The 25,085-nt window shown below is 39.7% G+C and overlaps 1 protein-coding gene across 1 annotated transcript in view; it reads right to left on the reverse strand.

The window, feature by feature from the left end:
* Window positions 1–325: 325 nt before the first annotated feature.
* The window catches only part of TRPM6 (transient receptor potential cation channel subfamily M member 6), a 79,214-nt gene continuing 54,454 nt past the window's right edge, over window positions 326–25,085 (reverse strand). Inside the window, exons 26-39 of the mRNA XM_075137079.1 lie at window positions 23,934–25,078; window positions 23,103–23,215; window positions 22,059–22,185; window positions 21,053–21,150; window positions 17,381–17,439; window positions 15,925–15,950; window positions 14,070–14,120; window positions 11,747–11,812; window positions 9,144–9,430; window positions 8,787–8,869; window positions 8,036–8,241; window positions 6,056–6,107; window positions 1,580–1,686; window positions 326–603 (exon numbers count right to left, since the gene is read on the reverse strand). Coding sequence (XP_074993180.1) covers window positions 482–603; window positions 1,580–1,686; window positions 6,056–6,107; window positions 8,036–8,241; window positions 8,787–8,869; window positions 9,144–9,430; window positions 11,747–11,812; window positions 14,070–14,120; window positions 15,925–15,950; window positions 17,381–17,439; window positions 21,053–21,150; window positions 22,059–22,185; window positions 23,103–23,215; window positions 23,934–25,078 — 2,542 coding nt within the window. The 3' untranslated portion in view covers window positions 326–481. The remainder of the gene's footprint in view (window positions 604–1,579; window positions 1,687–6,055; window positions 6,108–8,035; window positions 8,242–8,786; window positions 8,870–9,143; window positions 9,431–11,746; window positions 11,813–14,069; window positions 14,121–15,924; window positions 15,951–17,380; window positions 17,440–21,052; window positions 21,151–22,058; window positions 22,186–23,102; window positions 23,216–23,933; window positions 25,079–25,085) is intronic.

The raw sequence follows: 25,085 nt of genomic DNA on the forward strand, positions 1-25,085 counted from the left end.
CTGCAATTTTCTGGAGAGCCTCCTATGCCCAGGGAAAAGAGAGCATGGGGCTGAGTGGGCTTTGCTTCTGAAACTGATTTGCATGTGCGTATACATTCAGTTATTTACTAAAGAGCAGAAAGAGAAACATCAAATCACTCCCCCTTGGAAGTATGCTTGTCACAGTCATTTTCCTAAGAAAGCACAGTCTGGAACCATAATCCACATTTCAGAAAAAAAAAAGACACTGATGAGACAGTTCATCCAGGGGTGACCTGCTCCTGGCAATTCACTGAACTGCACGAGAAAGACCAGCACAAGAGCACAGAAGGGGAGTAAATAAAGATAATTTTTTTTTATTCCTTGCCTACAGGGTCTGTTGAGGTTAGACAGATGCTGCACTCAGACACCTGTGTTTTCTTCTTTTGGACTGACCCATGGCAGTGATAAGGGGCAGGTTTTCGAGCACGCAAACACATGGGCACTGCTCACAGCCGCCACTTCACAGCCGCGTGTCATACTCCAAAGGCTCGTCTGCATCGTCAGCTCCTCTGGTGCTTGTCCCCATTTCTATTTCAAAGGCTGGACCGACCCTTTCCAGGGTGTAGTCACTTCTTCTCAAATCTATGGCAAGAAAATAAATTCAACGATGCAGCCACGTAAATGTTTGACAAGCACGTACACCCCAGGCAGTGTCCAACCCAGTGACTGGTGACAGCCTTTAGCTGTTTCCAGGAGGAAGAAAAACTGCAGTGGGGCAAATCAGAGCCAGGGGGATGAGAGCCCTGGGGGGCTCCAAAATGGTGTGAGCTGATAGGAATGAACCTTTCCTGACTGCATTCATTCAGCTGATTTTCCCCTCTATTATCTCTAGCTGCCACAGACACAAATAATCAAAAACAGTAACACTGCAGTTTCTGTTTCAGAATCAAACTGCAATTATTACTCCATGTAGGCACTGAAAGGAAGGAGCTTTCCCCTAGAAAAAAATAGGTGGGTGGAAATTCATCCAGAATAACAATCTGTTTTGGCTTTTAGTCTTTTAAATCTGCCCCACATCAAACAGAAGCACATTCTATCAAATCTCACATGAACAACAGGCAATCCAACTAAGCAGAAGTAAGGGCTGCAATGTATAGGACCCTATCGCAGGGCCATGAAACCTCCAGCGAGTTTTTCCGCAGCTAATGCATTGCCAATTTTTAGATCGTTACTCTTTCTCATTCTAAAAATTATTGCTGATGTTATCTGTAGTGATGACCCTGGAAAAATTAGTTACCATTTTGCAAAGCAAAGGAAACAATTCAATGGGTAGAATTTTTCGTGCTGAATGCTAACATCAGGTTGATAGGCTCCAACCCTTACACAGTTGCTGGGCAAAAGAGCAAGCTAAAAGCAATATTCTCATATCTGCCTTTGCACAGAGTCTTTGCACACAGAGTGTGCCTTTGCACACTCTCTCTTCTAGAGAGAGTGCGCCTGCTCTAATCTTTCAGCTCAACAGAATTTTAGTTTTTGTCTTTATAGCACACCTAGGTCTTTACTGCCTTGCACTTAAAAAGTTATACACAGATTAAAAATTAATCTTTACTTTGCATACCAGGAAGTTTCAGCCTCCTGCAGCAAGAGTTACAACGATGCTTTGTGATGAAGTTTCTTATTGCACCTTCTCCTAGGTTTGCTGGTCCAAATACCATCTTTCCAGATCTAAAAGAAATATTATTAAATAATCAATGAACTTAAAATAAGGCAATTGTAAGGGAGGGACATGATGATGTTTTCTATTTTTTAAATCAGAGATGTTAGCCTTTTGTATAAAGACAATCAAAGCTTAGCGTACATCACAAGTTTCTTAGCTCTGGGACAAAAAAAATTGCCAGTTCTGGTAAAGTATTAGCCTACATATACCCCACAGTACTTTTTCCTTCCTGCTGCATCACAGAGATGCTCTAAAGGGCGACAGAACAGACCCAACAGTTCCTACTAAAATGCTCAAGAAAATTTGGGCACAGTGACATTTAGACAACATACACCAGAATCTGAGTGACTCTGTTGCAGCCACTGCTCATTCTCATCAACCAAATGGTTTGGTTCCAGTTCTGATGGTAGGCACCTGGGAACAAACCAGAGCTAGCACGGATTTACGTTAACTTTATTTAAGAACAGAAAGCCAAAAGCAAGCAGAGCCCTACTCACATCAACATGCAGCACAGAAAAAAAAAACACTGCTGACAAGCAAAGCTTTAAAATTTATTGGCTGCTTCTTATGCTCATTTCCATGTGTCTGCACTCAGGCCAATTCAGCAACGTTACTAGGGGATCCATTTGTGGAAGTGTATTGCATATTCTGAATGAAGCTGACACAATTACAAACAGAAGCAAGCTATGTCCACACATGTATTAGAAGTACCACATAATTATAACAAATTCTTAATGTAGTCTGAAAGATCAGTATTCATTAATTTTAATATTGCTCCACCATTATTCTCAAGAATTTAATTGACATTCTAGATATCACAGAACACAGCACACAAGAAACACTTCCAAAGAAACTTTATGAATACTAGTATTTTATTTTAATGATATGCAGAGTGGAAACAACACATTTTAAAATCTTAAATCAATTACAGCTCTGAGAAGCTACAGAAAAAGATTTTAACTCTCTCAAATCTATCTGTAATCCACACTAACAAAATATATTCTCTCTAAAGAAAGCAGTTCTTTATGCCACTCTCCCTTTTTACACAGGAGAAAAGCAATGATTAGCCAAAACTACTATAGAAAGCTTAGTATCTCTCTAATTTCTGGCAGACACTAAAGACTATCTATCTTCTGGATCATCTGAAGTTATGCTCCACAAATGCCTACCAGATTGTACCAGACTGGTCCTGGCCAACAGGCAGGTAACACAGACTGTACTGATGCAAAAGTGCTCCTTGTAGTCCAGAGCTACAAAGGCTCAAAGCAAACAATAAGACATGTACAGGGCTTTACTGACGGAAGCTAAAGGACTGTGGAGGGCTTCATGGCAAGTAGCACCTTTCCAGGAAGGTGCCCAAACCATTCAGTATGGTTTTGTAGATTTAGCTCCCAATCCACCTGTTTCAGTTGTGCAGTAGAGGTTCAGTTCATGCAGATGTTTTGTCTACTGGTAGCAATTCAACTGTAAATTGTTTGGCTGGAAGTGCTCAGCTTGGTAAATATTCAATAGATTTGTTCTTCAAAACACATGCCAATGAGTAGCTTCAGTCTTCATGGTCTTCAGTCATTACTAAACCCTTCAGCCCAACACTATCTGCTTGAGAGCTTTCAAAAGGGAGAGTAAGAGACCTAGCATCTAGCATCTGACTCCTCCTTTTCACATATTCATAATGAGATTTTTGACTGCCAGCGCCCTTTTTCTCACCTCTCTCAGCAGGCCTAATGCATCAGTTCTTTCCAATTTAAAACTCAGCCCACTATTTTCCTTATCTCTGAACTTGCTCTACAGACACTCTGCACCTGGTGTCTGTGAAAGCTTTACCCACGTGGACTTTATTGTGGATTTGGCAAGTAGCACACGCTTAAAAAGAGCATCCAGAGTACCGCTTATGAGGCAATTCTTCCCAATGTTTGGGCAGTACAGGAGTCTGCAGGGACTGCACTGTGTCATGACCTTGCTGCTGTGCCTGATTACTTCTGCTTTTAAAGGAAATCTTTTCATGAACATTATAACTGCATCATTTTATCACTTCATATATCCTGTGCAGTGCACATGGCCCGATCTTCAATTGATGTTAAATATCCATGAACTTACAACTGATTTACATCAGCTCAGGATCTGTCTGAGATGTCACAGTATCAGGCATACTTTCCAAACAAATCTTGGTACTGTAGATAAAACCAAGACACAATGCACTGTCACAGAGCTAGAGGGGACATTTTGCCATTACAAAGTCCATATCAAGACAGCATGCAAGACGCATGAAAGAAAAGACTCATTACAAGATGATGACATGAGCCACTAAATCAATGGAATTAAAGAAGCAAAACATAAATAATTTAACTATAAGTAGTGCTAAAATTTGAATCAGCCCTGTCAGTCAGATGCCATCTATTTTCTCCCGGGCTTCTAAGAGAACGTGAGCTCAAAGCAACTTTTGAGGCAGCGCACAGGTTTTGATTAAGGATCTTATCTACAAATGAAAACTTAAAAGAGATCTTGCTACTGCCAGAAATGTTTCTCTTGTGAGCAAATGAAGGTTAGAGCAAAGACAGTGCTTTTGCATTGTTATTGTTATTACTATTTTAGAAAGTGTTTCTTAGAACTGGGTATCTGCTAGCTGCTTACAGAATCCATCCATGGTTTCACTGCCCTATTCCTTTAGATCCCTGAATCAAAACAATATAGTTTCACAACTTGCTGTTCTGAAGATTTCCCTGAACATAAGAAGATCAAGCTGGTTTTGATTAATTAATCAACACTTGCTTTTTAACCAGGACTTGCCTGTTTTGCAGATGATAAAAAACAAAACAACAAAAAGTTCTGAAAACAAGATCTGTGTGATCAAATTTTAGTAAGCATGGCAAAATTATTTAATGACAAAAATAATCCAGAAGGACACTAATAAACATAAGCTTCAAGATAATGTAGATAAATATTATTCCTATTTTAAAGAGGATAAGCTGAGTTGCCATGTGAAGTACTGTGGTCAATGACTGGCTGCAGTTTTCAGTAATAACTCTGACGGTTTATGCTACCACTGACATAAAAAATCCACTTGAACAGTAGTAAACCAAACTTTTATACATGTGTAGCAATACCTAAAAAATGTTTGCTAAAATCTAGTGAACAACTACATGATTGACCTCTCTGCCTGTCTATCCTAAGCTATCCTTATGCTTTTGTCACGGTCCTATGACCTACTTAAGGCAAAGACTTCGTCACTGTGAGCAACAAAGTGACTTTGTCACTGCTCAGCATATTTTTGATGTTGCTTCCAAAATAAATATTATATGGCCAATACACCTACATTCATAATTAAACATTCATACAACATTAAAAGTCATTTATTACTAATCTTATTAATGAAATATTAATATTGGTCTCAAAACTAAGAACCTGCTTCCAAAATTGGCTTGTTCTAAGTTCTAGGCAAGTCATCTGATATTTCTATAGTTAATTGCCCTTTGTACTAAATCAGACTATTCATATTTATATCTTCCTTCCTTCCAAACAGGATCCATCCCTTCAATAAGATGACATGCGCTGAGCAAGAGGGAGCCAAGCTGAGCACAAGACAGTGGAGGGGCGGGGATGCCAGGGCACAGCTGGAGAGACGTGTGGGTTTAGGAAGACTCCGCAGAGAAGAGGACCCTGCAGGACAGCAACCATCAACACTACTGCTTCTCCTCTCGCTACAGCAAATACCAGCGAGGAGTAAGGTTGCAGGATGGGAGAATGGCCATGGTTCTGATTCTGAAATTTGGTGAATGAAGGCAGACTGCTACTTATGTGTAGTCTCTCTAGTTTTTGTAACTTTCCACACAATTTACCATATTCGTATCACGCCTCTGAGATTGTAATGTGCAGTATGCTTAAATGCACCACTAGGACCTATCGGAAAGATCAGAGATCCAGAGGTCCTCTCCTCATCCTCTTAAGCCATTGTGGTCCCATATAGTCCATGAAGGAGTGCCCCACCAGGTAGGGGAAACCAGACTGCCACATTTAAGTTACTGATGACTTCCTTTGGTGCAAATTTCTGAAGAGACTTACAGGGTCTTCTGTCTCCCATTCCTGCTCTCCCTGCATAGCCCTGGAAAACTCCTATGCTCCTAGCACAGCAACACAGGCTCTCCCCACCTTTCATACACCGCCCACTACATGATGGGAGCCGGGACACTTACAGTCCCCCAAGTCCACAGTCCTCCAAAGACAGCAGAGGACGTAGTTGCCATCATACCTTCATTTAACCCAAACACTATGTGAAAAATAATTAAATCTCTTACACAGAACATAAAGAACACCATAAATATACAGACTGTTGGCAGAAAGTCTGAAGTGAATGATAAATTTCAACAGAAAGAAACCTACCTTTTGTCTTCAGGTTTAATCACAGATGGATCTGTAAGGTTTTCCCCAACACCTACAAGAAAATCAACAGTGTGTGTTACAAAGGAAGATAGTCACGATTTCATAATCTGGCACTTAACAAAAATGTAATTATCCATTTTCTTTGTAGAACATAAAGTGTCATAGTTAAAGTGGTCATGAGTTAAAAAGAAAATGCTACGAGTATAAAAATCTGTTAAGTATCATTCTTATTACAGTCCTGACTTCAGCTGCTTTGAGGTTTATTTATACGTAGACGGAAGGCTTATGCAAATGCACTAAATATTATGCTGAAGCTCAACTAAGCAAAATGTGACTAACTGTTAGACTGCTGTTTAAGTTGGAATAAAGGTATGAATCAGATGTGACTCTTACTGACATCAATAGATCTACTCTCAGATACACGTTCTCTTCAAGGTAACAAACACAACAAGCCACAGCTTTGTGATTTGCAGATGCTTTGGTTGGTTATCCCTTTTTCCTTCTGAGTGGCCATGGAAGCCTATTAAATAAATAATTTCATTATGATACCTGAATGCTGATACCTATATTGCAGTTTTCCTCAAACTGATCACATACTACCATTTTACCAAAAACCTCGTTTCTTGTATCGGAGGAAATCATTGTGCTCTTACACTAATGAAAAAAGTCTATGATCATATGATATGCAATTATTTGTATTTCAATAGGCCACTAATGGTAAGTTTATATTCTTCAACGAACACCAGTACAGATTATGGAAATAGCATATTGTGATTGAAATGCCCCCAAATTGCAATACTCTTCAATGAAGGTCATTTCAGTTGGTGTAAATTAGACAAAATGTGGTCTATATGTATGAGGAGATGGCCCTGGTATTATACAGTAAATGGTAATAGAGATTAATCTTATTAGAACTCCAAAGGGAGCAGCCCTTGCATTTTTCCTAAACTCCAGATTAGAGAACTACAAGATAAACATGAGGTCAAAACTAGAGCAGATTTCAGTATGTTTGTGATGGAAACTGAAGCTCCAGTCTTGATGAGATTTACATAGATGTTTAAATTCTCCATGTTTGAGCCAACACAGTTGCTCTGGAACTGTCAAGAGTTGTATAATAAACCTAAGCAAACTTCAGACAAATTCTAGTAGGCTCTGGTGAAGACACACTTACTCTTTCTGTATTTTTTTTCATGTGCAGCTAAAACCAAATGAAGGCAAGGATGGAATTATAGGTTTATTTTGCATAATAAGCATGTCTTTTGGTAATTCACAGCTTCTGGGTGCTGTAAAATATAAATATGTTAAGTCACTGTCTACCCATACACATTTCCCTTGACAGAAATGACAAACAATAGTGTTTATACTGTTTGATGGGTACTGTTCATCTTCTGAACATTGTCAACTGTTTTATCTCTTTAAAATATGCCATGTTCCCACTTACATATGTACAGTAAAGTGATCACATGCTCTTTGAAGGAGTCACCAGACTTTGTGAATACCATTCAAGGCTTGCAGCTTATGTAAACTGCTTACAGATTTATTAATATGAAAAATAAAAAAATACAGATAGTTCACACTCTTCTGACAGATATACACATACGTTAAGTGTGCATATGCACATAGGTATGCTTGAATCTCTGTATGATTTATATATCTTAATAAAAATAAAAACACCTTAACTATGGAGTGTTTTTTTGGAGTTGGCTGAAATGTTTCTGCACACTTTATCAATTGGTTTTTTGCCCATTCAGCCTAGATGTATTTGAAGCCAAATTATTTTTCCCATTACACCTACATTAATCCAGTGTGTTTCTGTGGATACTCATTTATCAGTGCCGTACAACAGACATCCAGGGGTTTCCTGAGCTTTGCCAGCATGTAGATGAGAACAGAATTTGTCGCATTCCTCAGTATTAAATTCTCTTTGGAGAGAATTGCTTTTCATTGGGTTTCAAATGGTGATCCCATGATAGCAGTCACCTTGCAAATCCAGGACAAGGAGCTCCCCACGGGTGTACACGTAGGTCCAGTGAGAGAAGGCCAGCATCAGCTCTTCCAGCAAGCTGCTGGGAGTAATCTCGTCTCCGTTGTTATTGTTGTATTTCCGAAACTCGCCAGTCATGTACTTCTCAATGGTCAGCCACTGGTTTGCCGAATGGCAGTAGATGAGGAAAACTTCCAGGAACCTGTAGATATAAATGTTGTCTATCAGGAGCTGGCAAGGTAATGAACATCCTCACAGTCAGCACACAGCATGATGCAAAGCAAATATACCAAAAAGGAGGACACATCTTCCCTAGCTGGAGCATTTTGAACAGCAGGAGGTACCAAATGGTAGACACAAAGCACAAAGGCTTTCTCGGTTTGATAACTCTCAAAACAAAGCACTTGATCAGAAAGTATGGTTTATGAACAAACAACATAATCTGATTTACTCCAGCCCACTGTAAATGAGCTATATCAAATTATCTTATGTTAATTGTATAAAAGGCAATTCTTGATTAAGTCTAAGGAACAGCTTTATGAAGAAACTTATTTTGCCATCACATGTAGCTATGAAGACAAAGTGCAAAGCTACCTACCTTTCCTCTTAAAAAGTTGATTAACTATCATTAGACTGTCTAAACAGCAGCTATTTCAACCGACTATGGAAAAAAAGGCTGCACTAGACCTGGGACACAGCTGAGAAGAAAAACCTTTGGCACCTAATACTTAAAGACAGCAATTTTACCTTGGAGTATAGGGAATAGTATGAGGCTTCACTTGATTGAAGGTATAGATTAATTTCTGGGCAGCCCTTTGCTGTTGGATCTCCTGAAAAAAATAATGTTATAAACATGACTTCCATTTTCATGAAGAAAGGTGCCATGAACTTGTCAAAAACAAACAAACAAACAAACAAACAAACTAATGCCTGATTGTATACTGTTTACAAATGGGAGATATACCTTCCTCAAAACCTTTTTCCTTTCTAAAAGATGACATCAAACCACATGTCAGCCATGCTGAAGACATTCACATGTAAGCAGTGTAACATTTAAGACACATCAGACTAGACCAGTCAGTGTGCCTTCAGGTCTGAACTCACCCTCAGGCAGAGATGTAACACTGTGCCATCATGAAAGATCTTTTGCCAAGTCTGAACCACTTCTGGCAGAAAAGACTTCACAATAAATACTTGTCCCAACTTTAATACGTCATTCTCAGACCAAGTACAAATGACCTTCATGGCCCTCCGCAGACCCCCATCCATCTCCTCCCGCGACAAGACTTGGATCATTGCAGCCATACCACGCTGGGACCAGGAAGACATGCTTTTATCAAGGTTCGTAGGTGAACTTTCCTCTAGCTGATAGACCGTCACTTCCTCTCCAGCTTAAATAAAAGGAAGTTTTGTTAGCAGAAGTCACACATTGAAGAAACAGGAGAGAACTGCATTTTGATTTGGTATCTCAAAACAACATACCACCTCACATACCTTTGTAAGCCACACTTTAAAAGAGAGCTTTTTTATCATTACTATTCATCTGTGTGAAAACTTCCCCAGCCTAAATTTACACCACTTACTACATACGTTCCGCTCAAGATCTCCTGTGATAACGTAAGTGGTCCAAAGAGCTTGTAGTAAGCCTCTAAACAGAGATGAATTTAAGACCTCCTGCACACTTCCACACAAAAAAAGCCATTGATATTCTGGTCTCTATAAATCAATCTCATTTGCCACAGCTTTTTTAAGTACTTAAAGATGGTTGAGCTTTAAAAGTACGTATTTTTAAAGGGCTACCATTCAGTGTATGAACTTTAAATACCCTGAGTGTGGCTCCCTCTGTTTATGTACTTATGTGGAAAGGGAATTTTTAGTAAGACTTGTTTTAAGTTAATCAAGATCCATGGAACACTCACGGTATTTTCCTTGTAATTGTGCTTAACAAAACAAAAAACAAATAAACAAGGCAAACAAACACACACAGCTTGTAATAGTCATTGACTACAAAATTAAAGGGCTGGAGAGTGCCACCTTTTGACCCAAACAGACAGCTGAATTGTTTCAAAAGTGGTGACTTGGCCATGGTGAGCCAGGGAAATTAGATTGAAAAGGACATGACGTTCCCTGGAGAAAGGAATCTTAGGAGAACAAGCTAAAGCAAATTAACAGGAAGATTACATTTTTGGCGTTTTAAACTAAGATTTATCTTTTTCCTAGAAATTCCAATGCTATTTGTACTGCAGAAAATTTCAGATGTTCTGCTCTGCTAATAACATTTTTCTGAAAGCAGAACAAACTTGGCGAGCTTTAACTCAGTCGCGCTCTGCTTCCCTATATAGTTGTAATAGAATTCCTCTCTTGCAGCGTAAACGAGACGCCTTTCTGTTGCCATCATTTGTAAACTAATAGAAAAGTGGTTTTTTAAACCTGGCTTTCCTTCTTGCAACTCACATTATTTGCAATGTTAATTCATAAGAAACAGGTTTTCACTGGCAAGTGTGATGAGGTAACTACATCTGCAAAATGGCAAAGAATGGCATAAGGAAGAACCAACTGGATTCAGGTTAGTGGATTTCTTCCCTGCTCCCAAGCCTACCTTCACCAGTTAGCAAAAACGTAGAAGCTGTTGAATACCAGAATTTGTGCACATTTTAATTTAAAATAAAGCAACAGAAAAGCCAGTGTCTTATATAAAAGACAAACACTTGAATAAAGATACTATAACTAGACACATTTTTTAATCTTACATTAATTCTTCATTTTATTACCTTTTGACAATTTAATACCTAGAAAGGTGTCTCCTGGGAGTTTCAAAGATTAGAATGTTCAATATGCTCATAGCTATATTAATTATTTGCAGCAATCTGGTCCCAAGAAATCCTAAGATGCTTCAAGTATCAGCAATTAGTTGCTGTGAAACAAAATATTCCACCCATTGAAAAGAAGGCTCCTAGATCTCAAGTGTCTAGAGGCAGAGCTTCTGCTGCTGTAAGCTAATACTGCACACTAATTTCAGAACTCTTCCAAACAATTTATGTATTATTCTCTATCGCTCTTCAGTTACAGCACAGTTCTTTTTCATTAGTACACTACAAGTCTTCTGTACCAGGAACAGGAGTAATGCCCTTTCAACCAATACCTGGTTTTCTTCTTGATGGGATATCATATACATGTATCTGCATGTGTGTGTGTGTGAGAGAGACAAACAGAGACACAATGCAGGTATTAACGTTAAGGGGAATCTTTTTGTTTTCTTCTGCTATCCTAATGATAGTTATAAAGAAGATGGAATTAGACTCATCTCTGAGGTTGACAGTAATCACACAAATGCCAACAGATACAAGCTACTGCAAGGGAAAACCCAACAAATACTGGGAAAAATACTAGGTTCACATTGAAGTCAGTCAAACACTGGAAGAGGTTGTCCGGTGAAGCTGAGGAAGTTTCATTTATAGATATATTCAAAATGCAATTGGACAGGCCCTCAGCAACCTGATCTGAATTGGCCACAAAGGGAGTTGTACCAGATGACCTCCAAAAGTCCCTAAATTACTGCATGACTACAATTCCACCCTGGTTCATCTCTTTTAGAAAAGAAGAACTGCTGAAGTTAATCCAAGGAAATTTCTCAAACACAGTCTTTAAAAAGATAATGCACTGATTATTTATAAAGCAAAAAACATAACCAGGAAGTTGGTACTCACCAAAGAGCTGGACTGGTGTAAACGGTATGGTCTGAGCAAGTCTCATTAAGTTGTTTCTTTCAACAGCTGCAAACAACAAACATTTCACTACTATACTGAATAAATAACAAGCTGGCTGAGTTTCAAAAACATCTGGCAGCGCTTTACTGTAGTGTACGAAGCCAAGGAGGCTGCAGTGTGATCCTGTGTCAGATCTGATCACCATTCTACGCAGCTAGTAACTCCCCTTTGCACGCCCATGGTATCTCACAAGCATCAGCTACCACTCTTTCCCCCATTCATGGATTCCTTTCTTCCAAGGAAACAGGCCCCTTGCACCCTAGCTAGAAGAACTGCTGCTGCTAACTCTTCATCCTCCTCCTTCCACGAAGAGCTGCCGCTACTTCCTCCTTCTGCCGCCTCCGGTGCAGCAACACTCACACTGTGCCAATGAGATGCTTTGGCCCCAGCTGCCCTCATTGCCCGTCTCTGTCAGGCTCAGAAGCACCTGGGGATTTAGCAAGGTATCACAGGAAAATCCAACCTTGCCCTGCACAGAGTACTGTTTCTTCATCTGGGCTCCTCGCCAAAGAACACAAGTAACATTATTACATCTCCCTTATTGGCGACTTATTTCTCAGGCAAACACCTTCAAAACTTCAGAGTGCCAACTAAATATTTATGGATTTGTCCTCACAATGACTCAGTTATCAGGAAGGGGGAGAGAGGTGTGAAGTAAGCCACAAAGAGGGTAAGACTAGAACAAGGAGGCAACTCGGATGCTACAGTACTGACTACCTAATTTCCCTATTCAATGGCTGAAGACAAAACTAGCATCCAAAGCAGAAAATTAACTACAGCAAAGCTCTGTTTCTCTGCAGAGCAACCAAAAAGCCTTGATAGCAGACTCATCCAGAGCTTGGACACCATCTGTCCTTCTTTTTAAGATTACTTCTCTGAGCAGAAATTAATTAGAGATTATTTAGCTCAGAAGGAGAGAGCAAAGGGGCCACGACATGCCAACCTATGAATTAGGGTCCTCATTTGAGAAATCTGCATTTCAGACTCTACTTCAAGGCTTTTTTACATATTCTGAATTCAACAGGCATTGGTTAACATGCCTGAATAGTTTTGAAGCATGGACTGAAAATCAAGGTCCTCCCTTGATGCCTCACTAGGAACATGCTCTAGTCATGAAATTAGTGCATAACAGGGACAGGATGTGAACAGGGGAGCTGCCAGGCCTGTGCCACATGTCAGACCCTGACAGCACTCTCTAGAGCCTCTAGAAGCAATGTGAAGTGGATGTGCACCAGCTGATGAACTTGGGTCAAAACTCAAGTTCTTTTGGGTGTGCAGAGAGGCAGAACTGTATTTGCCTGCACAACTGATAGCAAAAATAATGCATAAGCAGTATATGCTGCAGGATTTTAGTACCAAACTTTTGGGCTTAGTTGGCTAAATTCTACTCCAATCTTCCTGAGGAACGAAAACCTACACTGGAAACCTCTCAAGATGTTTGTCAACTGATAATGGAAGCCACTCTCACCTGTGCTAAAAAGTCCCACCTAATCTCAAATAGCATGCCTGACAAGAGCCAAATTAATCAGTGCAACAATGCCACGATGTCAGAGAAATTACTCCTGTACACTGATTACAAACCACGAGGTGTTATTCCCAGTGAAAATCGCATAGTTTTTTGAACTTCAGGAGGCTGCTAAGGCTTGTGGTTTACCCTAGGCTTCCCTTAAAGGAGGCCAAGTCCTGTAGGCAACAGAGACATCTACTGGCAAGCTCCCCAAAGTTCTCCTCCGGGAAAAACTGAAATCCAAGCCTTGCGGGAAAATCTGTGCATATTCAGTTCAGGAAAAGACAGGACTGCAGGCAATTAGCATCCAAATGATTTATTCCCTGCCAGATTTCCAGGAGTTCATAGGTATATAAACACCGATTAAGTAGTACAGGACCAATTAACTGAAGAAACCAATTCCAGAAAGTACAAAGGAGGATGTGGGAGGTGTGAGGGGAAGTGACAGCTATAAACAAATGAGTGCCTCTTCTGCCCCCCCAGGAATCAGAGCTCTATTCACTGTTTCCACTGATATTTTGAAAGTGATTATCTACATTCTGCTCTGAAATACTCGGAATGGAGCAATTAGCAGCAAGAAAATAATTCATAATTTCCTCAGTGGAGTATTAGGCATGAATTAATACAGAATCTTCTTAGCAGTGGGCAATTGTGCAACTCTTCAAAGTGAAAATCACAGAGGATGACAAGGGAAGAAATAATGTTCTTTTTAATTTGTTAAATTACTCAGCTGTCATTCTGGTGCCTCCTGCTTACCTGAGTAGTGATGATGCAGATCTTGAGATGTTTTCAAACAGGCGAAGATATCTGAAATAATGTTTAAAGGATCATTACGTTAATTATTATAGCAGAGATAAATGCATGATTTTTGAATTCCTTCCATCCCAGAGTTTGTCATGAAACAGATTAATCAGAATTACTGTCTCAGCATTCTAAAGAGGAGAATTACTAATAGGCTTTAACTACGTTATAATGTACAGTATACTGGCAGATTTCAGTCATCAATGTAATATAGCCAGATGACTTATTTATTCAGGGAAATGGTGGGAAACTTGTGATATTAACCTCAAGGACATGTAGCTTCTCTAAGCCAATTACACCTCTGGGATATTAAAAGCACTTTGCTGTCCATCATGCTTCACAGCCTCCCAAAGGTATGATTTTGCCAACTCCATTCCTCAGTCATTAAGCATTCCATTAACTATAGTACTACACCAAAGATATAATAATAATGTCCCATTAACCCACAACATCTAAAATGCTGTTAAAATACAAACGACAAACAGTTTCTGTGGTTACATATTTAACAGCCACAGCCAGATCAAATCTGGTCCAAAAATCTTTGTTTTATAAAAAGTCTTTTTAATAAAACCAAGATTAATGAGCATGTTTCCCTTAATTAGATGAAATCACTCTGTTCTGTTGGAAAACAATCCTTCAGAATGCCAGATTTCAGAAAACATGTATACTGTACTGCTTTTAATTCTGAAAATGAGATAATCAAAACTGAATCTTCATTAAAATATTTGAACATTACACTTTTCTTCTTGGTGTATTTTATTTGCCTATATTCCCTTTTCTAGCAAAAGAGATCTTAAATAAAAAACGTAAATAGATGTTGGTGGAAGGGCCAGCATTTCCACTGAATGCCCTTGGTGAGTGAAGATCCCTTTTGCTCTCTTTCTTGCTGGACCCAACCAGTTTTGTTGCATTTCGTATGTTGTAAAACAAGAAACATGAAAAGGGGAATGCGGGCTAAGTCATTCCTTTTGAGGATGGGAAAACTGGATTTTAATCAAAGCAGTGGTGCGCTCTAGAGAGTAGCCCCGCAACTCACTACGCTTGCAGCAGTGTGCTTCAGCACTGCAGCGTTTTGTGCACAGCCGGACTCAGAAAGAGCAGCGCTTGAAAAGGAGGTAAGTCTAAGAGCGACTTGTTTCTGCGTCACAGCTAGCCTCAAAAAGAGGCAGATGCCCAGCTGCTCAGCCTCTGACAGCTAAGTGGCACGTCACAAAAACTGGAAGATACATTAAAAGGCAACAAATACAAGTGAAGTTAACTAGCACTCTACTTTTGTGGAACAAAGTCATTCCTCGCTATAACCTTGAATTTCTTCATTGGCCATTTCATAATAAATTCAATCCTTCACTGATTTCATAATTTCAGGGAAACCATACAAACAGAGGAATTACACCAAACCGCAACTTGAAAAATCAAGCATACATTAAAAATTTTATGTCACAATCTATCCTCAAGTATACACCCTGCTTTAACTCAGGGGGTCTCTTAGACTGCCAGGGATGAACACAGCACCATCATCTTAAAGAGCTTCCTCCTGCTGAAAAGGACAACATTACTGGGCAGACTAGAGTGAAAATAGATTCCTTTCTTTTAAGATTTTGCAGTTATCATGAGAAAAACATGTCCTCATAAAAAAAACTTTCACTTTAAAGTATGAATTAGTAACTAACATATGAAACAATAGTTGAACATTTTCCTGTAACCCTCCAACTATAGTAAATTAACTTCCTTTTGCATTTTGTACTTCAGATTGTCAGAGTGAGATTTGCAGAGAAGAATTAAAATGAGTGACAAGCAACTAAAAACTTACTGTCAGTTTCCTCTGAAGTTCTCAACCTGTTTAAAAGGAAACATTTCATATTTTACTCCAAAATTTGTCATTAAGCTAACACTGGTACATACATAGAGATGTCATCTATGTGAAGGCGAAACTCACAAAGGTTTGATCAGCAATCATAAACCAAAATAACCCTCAGTGCAACTTTGTTCATTGCAACCATCAGCAAATAATCTTCAGTTACTGAAGAACAGCCACATTTTTCTGCATGTTTCTTTCTCTGCTTTATGTTGAGCTGCTCTTACGATTCTGCACCGCTGTTCATACCGTTTACACTGCAATAACAGTATCAGTTAAAGACCACTTCAATCACATACACAATTGTTCATTTTTCAATCAATGCTGAGATGTATTCAGAGCTACATACGCCATTACCATTGCTTGCACAAAACCAGAGTTTTTAAACTGACGGTCCTTCGGATTAGCATCAGCATTAACGTTAAAGCAGTCTTTGTTACAGAAGACAGTGGATATGATCCACCTTACAGACCAGAGAGATCCCACTGAAGACAACAGACTAAGTGACAGAATCAGGCCACTCAATGGCCTGTAAGTTCTGCTGGTAAGTATGTAGTTTGCCTACTGCCTATAAATGACTAGGTTAAAAAAAAATCAAACACCATAGAATGGGTAAAAAACACAGTATCTTTTTTCCTCTTCCTGTGGTGAAATCCCATGGGATGTGACAGCTTTCTAGTGTCTTTTATTTATTACATCCAGTGTTACTAAGTAAGAGAGATACAAAAGAAATTGATGAAAGTAAGAAAGAAAAGGAAAAGGAACACAGAGACAGCACTGCCTGTGGAAAAAATAGCCCCAATATTAAGATAATGATCAATCAAGCTGGAAATAAAAATCAAAAAACCCACAGTAAAATTGAAAACACTTTTGAAATCAGTATACTTTCGCTAAATACAATCAAAGCTTAATAACTATTGAAAACCCATTAAGCAAACCAAGCTAAATATTTTGTAAATGTGCACACTCAGTACGAAAGAGATTAATCAGAGAATGAAAGAAGCTTTCAGGAGCTGCTAGCATTTTAATTATTAAAAAAGGAAACATGCAATTTGCACAGCAAATGCAAATGCAACTCTTCATGCTCACTAGATTGGAATAATGGTTAGTTAAAGATGCTATGGTGATCTTAGTGATTGAATTAGAAAATTGGATTATTGCTAGAATAAAAAGGGGTGTCTATTCCACCTAAAATTATACACTTTGTTTAAATGGATCTCCTTTATCTCCATTAATAAGGCTTCATTTAAAGAAACTTAAACAGACTGAATTGCCTTAACTCTTCGTTTCGCATAAATTTCTTATCCTAAGTATATTGCAATTACAAAACTGAAGTGGAAACCTGCAGAAAGTATAGAATTCTCTTTCTAAAAGCATGTGATGAATATCTTAATATACTAATAATACATACGAGGAGTTCCTGGTCAGATTACTCTTCTTGGTGGTTCCAAATATGCTATTACTCAAATCCTGTAAAGAAGAGAGAAACTTTTACTGATAAAATCTGCACATCACTGCCATATACACACTGCGCAACTCAAAAAGGTACAATCTTGAAAACACTTATTGTTATGCTTATTGTTAGCATGAATAATGACACTGAGAAGCAGGTGAATCACAACATTGCCATACCTACACTAAAATGGAACTAATTTGCTCACATTACAGTTTTTCATGCTGTCTCCATACATTTGAAAAAGATACTCAGGTGTGGAAGGATTTTTATTAAATAACGGACATCCTATGAACATTCCAAGCACTGAGGATTTGTTAACAACAGTATAAGGCAAAGGGTTGCTAAAGAGCAATTGTAGTTTTAGAGTCTCTGAAGCGATAGCAGAATAGGGAAGCAGGCTGAGGAATGTAACTATCAGCTACTAAAGGCCCTACTGCATTGCTAAGGATTTTGCATACTTCTGTATTGGTTAAAGTGAAATCTATTGTTGTTTCCAGGTCGACTCCCAAACTTCCTTTGGTGGCAGCCGAGTGTTTTTGTAAAAACCCTGATTGCTGCTGTTGTTCTGAGGGGGCATTTGTTTCTGCACACGGTCTCTCCCCGCGCTCAATTTGAAGTTTCCCGAACAGGCCTTAGTAGCATGGGTATTTTTTTGACACCTATCACACCATACAGTAGCACGACAATTTCGCCTGCTATGCCCCTGTTCCCTGCAACGAAAGCAGATGCCTTTAAAGGGTTGGACTATTACTGGAGAGTGTTTTCGCCTAACAACAGCTGCCAATGGTTGCACTACTTCTTTGACAGCACTTTGCAGCACAGCTGCCATCGACTCATTTTGTTGAACTCCTGCTCTTTCCACCCGAGAAAGCATTTCTTCCACTCCTGCCCCTTTGGGCAGACTGGCTAGAATGGCCCTGGTAGTGTTATTGGCGTTATCAAAGGCCAAAATTCTAAACATTTGTTCTTTATTGTTCTCTCCCAAATCTGGGTGGTTCATTACTGCATCCCAAAGCCTATCAATAAAGTTGCTATACTTCTCAGTTGCACCTTGCGTCACCGAGCTGAAAGAAGGGCCTTCCGATCCTGGTAAGGAAAGAAACGCATCTAAAGCAAGCTTAGAAGATAACTGTAACATATTGACAGGAAAAGTTAGTTGGACATTTATATCAGCATAACGTCCCCCACCAATGAGCATTTCTGCTGTGATCCCATATAATGGATCCCCCGGCTGTTGATGTTGGGCAGCAGCATTCACTGCCCTCTGAGACCATGACGATCGCCATAACAAAAACTGTGTAGGTGTCAACAGAAGTCTCATCAGACTTTGACAATCATGAGGACACATCAAATCAGCAGAAAAAATCCAAATAACAATTTGTCACGAGGCTTCCGATTTAACACCATACTGCGATATAGTATTTTTGGCTTGTTGTAGAATCTTCCAATCATGCGGTTCCCATTTTCGTTGACCGTTTTGCTGTACCACCGGAAAAAATGGGGCCAATGTCGGATGCACTCGGGTACCCACCTATATCTCAATACACTCACAAAAGCGTGTTAAAGGTCTTCTAACATGGACAGTATTAGAGAACTCTCTTTATATTGGAAAATTCCAATTTAGGAATAGGCTTTACAGTTGTTGAAAATAAAATGCACCCTAAACCTATATAACGGAAGAAGGTAACAGGCTAAGCAGCTTTCCAGTGATATTTAGATCACATATTTTCCACGTCGTATAGTTAAAGCAGTACTGAAACAGTCTTTTAAACTTCCAGCCATATTAGGGAAAATTGGGCCAACCGGGTTCCTCCTAATGTGCTAGTCAGAAATGGGATTATCCTTCTGAATAGTAGTCAGGAAGATTTCAATCCTCAAAAGAAAGAGAGCCCCCCAAAAAAGTTCAAAGATGACAAGTTTAAAGATAAATTAACCAAAATTCAGCTTTGAATATTATCTGAAACTTAACTCACAATTTTTTTATTCCACTCATATTTTCACTTTGTAGCTTGCTTTGCCGATGAAAAAATCTTTTAACAAAATGAAGACCTTCCTACACACACCCTTGCTTTGCTCCCGTTACCCATCAGGAGGGATTTCTGAACCACTGGTATTCAATGGGTAAATCTGAGAAGCACTACTTCAGGAAAAATACATTTCTTTAAAATATATCATACTCCAAGCAGAGCAGTTGGATGCCACAACATTGTTACATCTCAGCGATATATATAAACTCTCATGACCCAGACAGGACGTAAGAAGAGGCATAACGACTCAGTGGGTATTGGAGGCTGTATCTTGAAAGAATAAATAATTTGAAGTTGGCGTTCTGGAAGTGACTAGTTTCAGCCTAACTCCAATCCTGCTGTAATCAGTGGAATTTTTCTGAGAACTTTAAAAATCCCACCCTTGAGTTTTACGCAAGGCACCTTAATATGAGGTTTGAAGCACCAGATTACTTGGTCCTTTGACACAGTTTCCTTGACTGTACCTTTATTTTGCTTGTCTGATCCTGTATTTCAAAGATTTATTCATTTAGACTCCAAGCTCAGGTTTTACAGAATACAAAATCAGTAAATTTATTTCTATTTCTCTCTCTCTCTCTCCACTCATACAAAAACCTGCCATTTTTAAAATTTAGATTCAAGCTTTCTTCCCTTGTATTTGGGATTCAAATTCTACAGCACTCAGAACAGCAGATCTGAAACTATATCTGGTTTATTTTTATTCCTTAAAAAAAAAAAAAAAAAAAAAGCAACTCATAGCTTTCACAGCGAAAAATAAGCTAGGCTTTTAAAGATCACCATTTTAATAATCAAGAGTGCTATAAGTAAAACCGGCAAGGAAGGGTGCTGCTGAAAAAGGAACAGGAAAGGATTATTTCACAGTTCCTTTTCTTAATTTATTATTTGTTAATTTCCTTTCATACCTCTGAGATACCTCTACGCAATGTATTGAAAGATACATTTTCTTCCATTAGCTACATCATTTTAAAACAGATAGAAGTTTCTATAATCCAGATTCCTCCCTGCAGTCTTCAGGTCTAACCCCATCACAGTCAAGGAGCCTATGCTGTTTACATAGGCAGAGGACGTTTACATTATGGAGCTGCAGATTAATTCTGATAAATAATAAGAGATGGTATTTATAAGCCAGTGGTTAAGAAATCTAAGCTTTGCAATTATTATCAACATTTAACTCCTGCTTTGCAAGAAATAACTATTTCTGTGTCATAAATTAAGACCTATGTAGCTAACTTTCCAAAATTTACTTCACTCTGCTAACCAATTCCGCCCACAGGTTCAAGACCAAGCTGTGTGCTCACTCATTGCCTAATGAAACATCGACACATGCGTCATTTCTGACCAACTTCTTCATATTCAGAACCACTCTGCGATTCAATAATTTAATATCCTACTTCAATAATCTTAATAGAGTGTTAACAGCTGTTAAATTATTCATTTACTCAACACATGCGCTGTGCCAGCAGACCACCAAGTTCCTCATCTCTCAAGAGGTATTGCATGACAAAGAACCTAGAGTGGCTAGTCCAGGGACGTCAGTAGCGCTACCCTGGGTTCATTCCAGAAAAAAATATGGATTAGGATGTGTAATCTTAGGTCTTACCTCTCGAGAATGCCTCAGGTAATCACAGAATGGTATGGTATGCCTACTGATGTCTTGATTCTTCATTTTCTGGTGCATGTAACTGAGACGTTCCAAACCTAGCCAAAAGAGCAGGTGTCAATTATTTCCAGAGTGTAAATGCACAGCGCTACTTCTACAAACTAAACACCGATGCAGTGCTATAAAATAAGCACCTATATACCATATTGCCCCAGCAAACATGCAATGGTCTATAAAAGCAATAACATAATTTCATAGGGTTAAAACAGACTGTTTCCATTCTCTGTCAGTAGATTTCGGAGGAGCACAGTCCTTTTCAGACCATGCTGTGCTGAGTCACAGCATTCCGTGGTGCTTCTCCCAGCAGCTCGCAGGATGAAGCCAGTGAGCCACATCACAGCAAAGCTGAAAGATAAGACGAACTATGCAAAGGATTTCTGAGAATGAGAGAGCTGGAGAATTACTAAAAGAAGAGTAAGAATGCCATTCCCTTTTCATTCCAACAGAGATAATAAAGAATTCATTTCTTCCCTTTGGAGGCTGTGTTTCTGAGCAATGAGTAATCAATAATGCATGCAGAGGATCTGCCAGCAGATATAGTACCGCAGCACTGCCTGTAAGTGTAAATGCCCTAAGAAATTCACAACAGAATTTATTTTTGCAATTAGCCAGGATGCCACTTTAGAAGACACCTCAGGAGAGGACACAAAGATACCACCCTCCTTGCTTCCCGCTTATTCCCATGGATTAGTACTCTCCTATCTCCCACACAAGACAGGCAGCAATCCTGGAAAGATTTAACTGACCTTCCATCCAACCTAGGGTCCTTTTGTCTCTGCAATGACAGCAAATAACCAAGTCATGTGTGCCTGCAACCTAATTCTAATTCTGTAAAATTATGCCATGAGGTGAAAGGGGTGGATGACACTTCGAATTTGTAGATTTTTATTTACTGCTTCTTTTTAAAAGCCATTCTAAATTTCACCATCTGCAAAATATCACATACTTAGCTGACTGAAATTAGACACAGTGAGCCAGTTCTTGCTCTGTTTCTCCTGCTCATCCCAGACATTCATCTCTGCAGGCTCTGAGTTCACTTGGGTATTCTGGGGACAATCATCCACTCTAATCACCTGGCAAGACACAGACAAAACAACGCTCAATTTATACGATGACTAGCACCTCTGCAGTTCATCCGACAGCCTATGACGTGGTCTTTCAGAGCATCACTGAAATGCCAATGACTGAACTCGCTCCCAACTGAGAAACACATTTTCCCATTTTTGTTACAAGTTGCAGAAGACACATTGCTTCTGTCTAGTAAATACTACTGATGAACGACCTAGCACTACAGCTTTTTAAAACAAAGTTCAAAGTCCCTCAGAATACCTTCAGAGGTATTAGGTCTCAAAGTTGAAGTCTAAGATCTGTTGCATAAAAAAATCAGTCTTCAGTTTTCATCTCATTAAGCAGAGGTAACTCCAGCTGACAAAGATCCTGGGAATCTCTTTATAAATATATAAATAGATTTTTATATGTGTACACATACATACAGATACGAAAGTTGCCCCATGCGTATGACACAATCAATATGCTGTCTGCAATGTGGTGCTAAATGTTTGATGGATTCAGAGAAAACATTGCAGGACTCTTGCAGGCAGGAGACAAAATTACGAGGCGTGGCTTGCTTGTTTACAGTTGCACACCGCCTGGATGTGGCTCACCACTCCTTCAGTCTATCTTAGATCATATGAAGCCTTCCCAAGTCCTCCTGCCAGCTAAAGTGCAAGGACTGATTCCTTTCTGTGTAAAATCAATAACACCCCTGGTATAGTATCTAGCAAAGTTCATAGACTTCAACGCATTCAAAACTGAAATCCCACACATTCAAACAAAAAGGAAATTAAACCAAAACACACAAAAAGGACGCCCTAATTTCTGTGCAGTATTTTAAATATATACATTTTCAACTAAGCCACACCGCAGAACTGCTGTTAATGAATGAAAAAAACAGCTATGGGATATGTGATTCGCTTGCATCTGCACATACCGGCACCTGAAGGGGTTTTTGATCCTTCTTTCCTCTCCCAGACTTTCTGTCGCTGTTTTGCTGTTTTGCTTTTGTTGCCTCACTGTGGTGTAGCTCACTGGATCGTAAAGACTCTGTGGGAGAGTCAAAAAACACCATTAAGCTAGAGAGCTTTTGTTTACTAAAAGAAGATCTGATAAGACTGAGAATTGGCAGATCTCCAAAGCAAGCTGAGAAAGACTTGTGACACCTAAAGCTAATACTCATGCAGTTCAGTGCAAAGATGTGCACCATCACAAGATATAAAACAATAAACGTTATCCATCATCTCATACTATTCATACTTAGAACTGGAATCTGCTATATTTTAGCAGTGGTAAGCAAATTTGGTGGTGGACAGGGAGAGTTTTAAACTGGCTATAAAAATATATACCTCTTCATTCTCCATGCATCCATCTGACCTATGATACTGCTAATGTCTCTCTTAGGGATTGTGTAATTTATTTTGGCTCCTGCAACCTTTGCATTGCATTCCCAGGGCAGGAGACTTCCCCAGAGCGAGCACAGTCCCTCTGTCACCCCAGCTGTGTAGCCACAGCCATAGGGATCCCATGAGATAGGGAGAATCAGGGTGGCTGACACACAAGTGTGGTGCAGCTTGGATACCAGGCACACTTTGGAAATTCCTTACAGCAGTCAGACCCAGCACAAAGAAAGTGAAGGAGTAACTCTGGACTCTCTGCTACTACCCTCAACTGCAGCTAATACCTCTTGGGTGCAAAGGAAACATTTTTATAATGTCTTGGGCTCCCCAGTAAAAGATACTGTACAGGTGTAGTGTTTTATAATTACCACCTATGGCCTTGCAGGTTTTCTCTCTTTTCTCTTTCTTAGGGGACTGTAAGCTGTTGCTCCTGCAGAAACTCCAGTCCCTCCAGGGTGGGTTGATCCAGAAGGAGGTGCTGCGTTTTAGCTTGTTCTGAGAGATGATGCTGCTGTGACGTGAGCTGTCGGAGTTGTAGGAGAAGGACTTTGATTCTTTTATCTGGACATGCCTGGGAGGACTACCCGTGCAACTGTAGTCACTGTTATAGGTGGAATGTATGCACAGGGCCTTCTTTTGTTTCTTCCCTGAGCTGAAAACCCCTTTTTCATCACCTTCAGAGAATCCCCAGTTCACATAACCACCTTCAGTTTCTTCCCTGTCATCACAGGAGGGTGCTGCACTCTCTTCAATATCCAGCGTTGGCTGGAGACCAAGAGGATGATCAGCCTCTACAGCATGAGTCTTTTCAGATGGCAAACGGATAACAAAGTCTCTCTGGCTCCATTGATAATCTTCTGGCTCTTTTCCAATGAGGCTGACACTCCGCAAGTTTTGCTGCACCACAATGCTACTTTGCAGTTCATCTCTGAATGCATCATCCCTGTACTTGGCAGGAGTGCTCAAAAAGGACAAATTTAAGGTGACATCCTCAGAAAAAGACCCTGCCTGATGCTCAGGAGGCACCAGCAAAAATTGTCCATATCTAGGGGTTGACTTAGTCTCAGAGGATACGCCTGAAGTGAGCGTGTCACTTTCTATTTCTATCTTTCGAGTGCTGTCTTCTACCACCTTGTTACTCTCGGTCCTCAATACGTGGTCTTTGCACTCTGATGGCCACTGACTCCTTACCAAGCTCCGTAAGAGGGAGGGTGGCACGCTGTAGTAGTGGTACTTCTTGTCGTACAAACACTCCAGGCTGCTCAAGGTCTTGGAATAGAGCACATTGCTCCAGCTATGGGGCAGCTTCCTACAGGTTCGATGTTTTGTGTCAGCCAGTAAGGCTTCTTCCACCTGCAAGGTGTCTACAGCTGAAAGCACCTTCAGGATGTCCACTGTCAAGGCCGACAGGTCTTGCAAATGTCCTAGCTGGCTGTCCAGGGAGAGTAAGGACTCCTTGATATAAAATACCTTCGCATGTACTTCTTTAAGCTGCAGAAACATCTCCTCCACTCTAGGTG

Source organism: Calonectris borealis, chromosome Z (assembly GCF_964195595.1).
Source record: "Calonectris borealis chromosome Z, bCalBor7.hap1.2, whole genome shotgun sequence".
Lineage (NCBI taxonomy): Eukaryota > Metazoa > Chordata > Aves > Procellariiformes > Procellariidae > Calonectris > Calonectris borealis.